At 40.1% G+C, this 5,535-nt stretch overlaps 1 protein-coding gene across 1 annotated transcript; it reads right to left on the minus strand.

The window, feature by feature from the left end:
- Positions 1-579: 579 nt before the first annotated feature.
- LOC141438007 (uncharacterized) lies at positions 580-2,484 on the minus strand (the record flags this gene model as incomplete). Its single annotated transcript, XM_074101627.1, is given in 1 exon segment — positions 580-2,484. A coding segment is annotated over 1 exon segment (1,656 nt). The 3' UTR covers positions 580-754.
- Between the last annotated feature and the right edge of the window lie 3,051 nt (positions 2,485-5,535).

Genomic DNA, 5,535 nt, shown 5'->3' on the forward strand with positions numbered 1-5,535 from the left:
GGTCAGGGCATGTGGTTACCGGGGTAACCCATGACAAGGTCATTGGGGCATCCTAATTAATGTTATAGGTAGAGTCATTCACGATGACGCGTGCCGTGGTTCTTATTACAATGTCATTAATGTCTAATTTTGTCAAAATCACGCGTCTCCGTGGATGGCACTAAGTATACTGCTCTACTAAATATCAAATGCGAAAGTTGAGAATGCGTGCGTGTGTTTGATATTCCTCGCTAAAACAGATGGACCGATTTGGATTAAGCTTGCTATGTAGAGTCCGATTCGCACTTGGCCGATTTTTCCACCGAATAGTATTTGTACTTAATTCGAGTGTTATTATAGTGTTTCTTGATACTTACATGCGTAATAAATATTCTATTTGTGTTTATAGAAGCCATTATTTGATAAATTGGTAGTTTGGTTACTATCTGTTTTAAGTGATAAGACCACGTATTGCTTACCCTGCTTTTTGCCCCTGTGTAAAATTATTGTACTTACTGATTTGTGACACGACATATTAGTTTGTGATCAAAAAGCAATTGAAAAGACAGAAAAGTAAAAATTTATTAACATTCAAAATTCTAAAAAAACGGTGAAACAATAAAGAAATAACATCAAAATCAAGACAGCACTAGTAAAAATTAAAGATTAGATCACAAAATCACAAAGGGCACCATTTTTACCTGTCACGAGAAAAAAGGGAATGATTATCGACATTTTCGACTAAAACCCATAGCTACTTGAGTATTGAGTTCATTCACCTCCTCAGGTAGGACCTAATACAGCGAAAACCTACATACATCGCAGTAGCATAAGCAACAATCTGAATTGAACTAATATAGTTGAGGTACGCGGCCCAACGAGTAAGAGGTCCGTCATCAAGAATAGTCGGTCTTTCTGTAGTAGCCAGGTCTTCAAAAGTCTGCGCTTGAGGCCGCAAGGAGGTGAGGACGTGGAGATATGCGTTGTGACCAGCTTCCAGAGCGGCTGCCACGTCCCCGTCCGCGAAGATATCCATCGCTCCCCACTCCACTACGTTACCAGTATTCCCAAACGATGTAAGTTGACGAAGCGCCACATAATCCCCGCAACGTGGCACGAAAATATCAGTGACGTCAGACTCTTTGTAGTTAATAGGCTTCGCTGCTGCCTCGCCGTACAGTTTAGTCAGCTGCTCCAACACGGCCTCTCTAGAATCTTCGACATCGTCTCTTACCATCAAGTAACCGACCAATGCTGCGTACTTTTCGATACTTCCAGTAGTCGACAACCGTGGTCGCGCCATAGCCCATACAATAGGACCTCGAATGCTAAGAATATCACCACTGTAGCCCTCGTCTTCCCAAAAACTTTCATTGTATTGAACGAAAAACTTCTTCACTTTTCCAGGCAACATTGCACCAATCATCGTAGCTTGTTTTTCAGTAAGAATCTCATCCTCAATAGCTATCTTTAGGAGTTGCTCGGGCTTTAAAGCCATAGCCAGTAAATTACAAACATAGTTCGTGTCTCCCTTCATCGTTTCCAAAATGACTTGTTCATCAGAATAAATTCGTATCTTCTGAATAGCTATGGCCGGAAACGTTATGTCTGATACACTCTGTTGAAGTTTACTGGCGACTTGTTTTCTACAGAAACCTAATAATTTTTCCCTGAATCTGGTGTTATTTCCATCGAAATGGTTCCTTGCGCTGGATGTCCTGTGGCATTGGTGAAGATAGAAGAGCACAGATACTACATTTGACGGCGCGCCACAGACTAGACTGACGGACATCCTCATGATTTCTCTTGAGGTAGGAAACAATAAATTGCCACAGATATGCCGCTCCATTGTCGTCTGGTCGTAGTAGAGAAGTTTTCTTCTATCAGACTCGCATGATACCCTGTTGGTTTGAAACAAATCCCTTGTGTTTTGATCGAGCAAATCATGATACTGATTCAGCTCAAATCTCTCGACGACGTTAAGGTAGTCAAAGTCATGGTAATCTTTGTTGCATTCAACTATATTTCCGTCACGAAATTGAAAAAGTTTATTTAAAGGGGATCTTACGAGTCTTGGGTTCATGATGGCATCAGGGAGAGGTATACTGAATTCTTTAGCGTATCTGGAAAGGAAGTGTTTTGCAGCGTTGTCGGCAAATTGTCGAGTAGTCATCTCTCCGGAGCTATCGTCGCTTTCTTCATCATCACTTATGTATCCCGATTCGAAGGCGACGTTACCTTTAGAGAGGATCCTGGTGGGTGCAGCCAGGTCTAACACTACGATGTCCATGGTTTTCCCAAACTTCTTCTTCAGTTTATGGGCTGTCACTATCCCTGGCAGGCTGCATCCTAGTATGATCACATCTGCTTTTATATTGATTTGTCTTTCTTTAAAGGTGGTTTTCAATTTTGAATTCCTGTTTTGAACCATAAGTGGATATGAACTAGTTTATTTATCTAAAAAATATTATTTTGCCAAGAAACATTGATGATGATAAGTTATTTATTGTGATTTGTCAGATTGACATAATATATTTTTTTGACCTTATAACATTTCTAAGTAACCAACCTACTTTTATTCGCATATTATTCAATACGTTCAGGTGCAAGCGTGGATTGAATGAAACAAACAAACAAACCAATCAACTTAGAAACTTTCGCTCTTCCTAAAGGTGCAAAAGGTTTTTTTTTTTTTTTATTCGACTGGTGGCAAACGAGCAAGTGGGTCTCCTGATGGTAAGAGATCACCACCGCCCATAAACATCTGCAACACCAGTGGTATTGCAGACGCGTTGCCAACCTCGAGGTCTAAGATGGGATACCTCACGTGCCAGTAATTTCACCGCTGTCTTACTCTCCACGCCGAAACACAACAGTGCAAGCACTGCTGCTTCACGGCAGGATTAGCGAGCAAGATGGTGGTAGCAATCCGGGCGGACCTTGCACAAGGTCCTACCACCTGCAAAACCTGCCTGGTTCCGTAGCGTTCCAAAATTACGACTGTACAGTGAGCTACGTGTAAGCTTCACACGCTACCGAAGTACCAGGTGCAAGGTCCGCCCGGATTGCGACCACCATCTTGCTCGCTAATTCTACGTGAAGCAGCAGTGCTTGCACCGTGTGTTTCGGCGTGGAGATAAGACAGCCGGTGAAATTTACTGGCACTTGAGGATTCCATCTTAGGACTCTAGGTTGCAACGCATCTGCAATACCCCTGGTGTTGCAAATGTTTATGGGCGATTGGTGATCTCTTACCATCAGGAGACCCACTTGCACGTTTGCCATCCAGTCGAACAAAAAAAAAAGTACCTACTCCATTTTTAGCAAAAACTCGAGCTACACAATATCTCGGCACTATGGATCAGTATCAGTTACATAGAGCCTATCTAAAAATTGCTGAAAACCTGAAAGTAGTTTGATTAGATGCGAGACCATCAGCCAAATATGTGGTCTACCACCCTAAGTTGATAGTCGTTTGCACGTCATAAAAACAATAATGCCAATAGACGTGTCAGTCAACTTGAAAGTTCGACTTTAGCGACATATTAATTTGATAGGAAATTGTTTAAAAATTGATAGACCACTTATTTGGCTGATGATAACTAGCTATTTATCTAAATTTTAAATAATTAAATACTGGTCACATTTTGTTTCACTTTGATTTACTTCATAACAAGCCAAGCGCGATTCAATGGTACTATCTGATGGTACAGTCACCAGCACCAATATCTGACACAACAAGCGTGCATAAATATCTGATACGACTCTATTTCTAGGGCCGGAAGGACGTGTCAGATATTTTTGCACGCTCAACTGTGGCAGATATTAATGCTGGTGACTGTACCACGGTAAAAAAGGGCTATTAATAAGCACAAATCACTATTGTACAGTTAAGAGTATAAATTAAGTGGAATTACTGACTTACAAAACTGACGAATATTTTCTAAAAATAATTAAGGTACTAAGAATTATTAAAGATAAATGCAATAAAGTATGTTTAAATAAATTAAAAACCGGCCAAGTCTGACTCGACTTGCGCACGAATGGTTCCGTACCATTATCTATACTTACAACATATAGACATCACCAAAAAAAAACGAAAAAAAAAGTCACGTTTGTTGTATGGGAGTTTTAGTACAGTGTTGTTATAGCGGCAACAGAAATACATCATCTGTGGAAATTTCAACTGTCTAGCTATCACAGTTCACGAGATACAGCCTGATGATAGACAGACAGACAGACGGACAGTGAAGTCTTAGTAATAGGGTCCCGTTTCTACCCTGGGTACAGAACCATAAAAAAGTTGTGGGGGGATCGGCGGTTTACAGTACTTATATTAATTAAGACCTTGTTTGTAAGTATATATTTAAGTATCCTGTTCCTATACTCTATGTAGTACCTACACAGCTTCGGGACTGGGTCAATTAATGCCAATATAGTTCCATGAACCATTTTATTTATTTAAATCACCAAGGTGACACCAATAATATCGATTGAGGTCATCTTGTGCAAACGTCGCACGCGGCGATATTCGCTCATCGCCACGTAACATGTCAATGACCTTAGCGTCACAAGTGAGTCAGGGGCGCGGCCGTGACGCGCACCGCGTCAATGAGTACGTACTTGATAAAACATGTGAAGAGCGCATGCTAATTAATAGCAAGCTCACTGAAATAGGTAAAGTCTTGACTGTGCGAGAACTTGCATGCAAGTTTCACTACGTTGCGGTATTTGTTTGATCAACTGAATTCATTGTCCCTCAATAGACTGCAATGTAATGCAACTTGTATGGTTTAGCTTTAGTTATTGAATATGTATATGCGATGATCTTCGCAGGGCGGCTGGCAAGAGCTGGATGAGAGTAGCCGAGGATCGTGCTCAGTGGCGTGCCATGGGAGAGGCCTATGTCCAGCAGTGGACGAACATAGGCTGATGATGATGATGATGATGATATTTGAATATGTTTGTTTGTTTCTTCATTGTACGAAAAGGAAATACAAAAGTGTTACAAAAAAGTGCTAAGTAGGTACAAAGGCGGACTACTCTACCTCTACTCTACTTCTACCAGTCAACATTCATTGTTTTGTTATCTGGTATTGTAGACGGGTTTTTCGGGATCGAGACATTCAAGAAGATCCGAATCTATTAAAAATACTCCCATGCCCCAATGACCTTCGATCTGAATTCCTTAGTTTTCTAATGTTTTTTGTAGCTTATTATATTAACAACAACGGCTTCAAGCAATATAGTGTCCCATATTTACTTCAAAGTTCATTATCTTCGAGATATTTGGCATCAAAGTTGAACAATTTTAGGCCAAAAACTGGTTTTCTGGCCATAACTTTTGTGTTAATTAGTTTCAAATGACTAAACCCTCGACACGTTTTTAGAGATGTCAAAGACGAACCCAAATATGTAGATTTCGTATAAGTATGTTAGATCTTTCACGTCAATAGAGATACGAAATAAGTGTTTTTTTCATTTTTTTTTCAGACAATGTTTAAAATCATACAAAATTAAGTATTATTTTTTTTTCAAATCCGGTAGACAAAAATG

Source organism: Choristoneura fumiferana, chromosome 18 (genome assembly GCF_025370935.1).
Source record: "Choristoneura fumiferana chromosome 18, NRCan_CFum_1, whole genome shotgun sequence".
NCBI lineage: Eukaryota > Metazoa > Arthropoda > Insecta > Lepidoptera > Tortricidae > Choristoneura > Choristoneura fumiferana.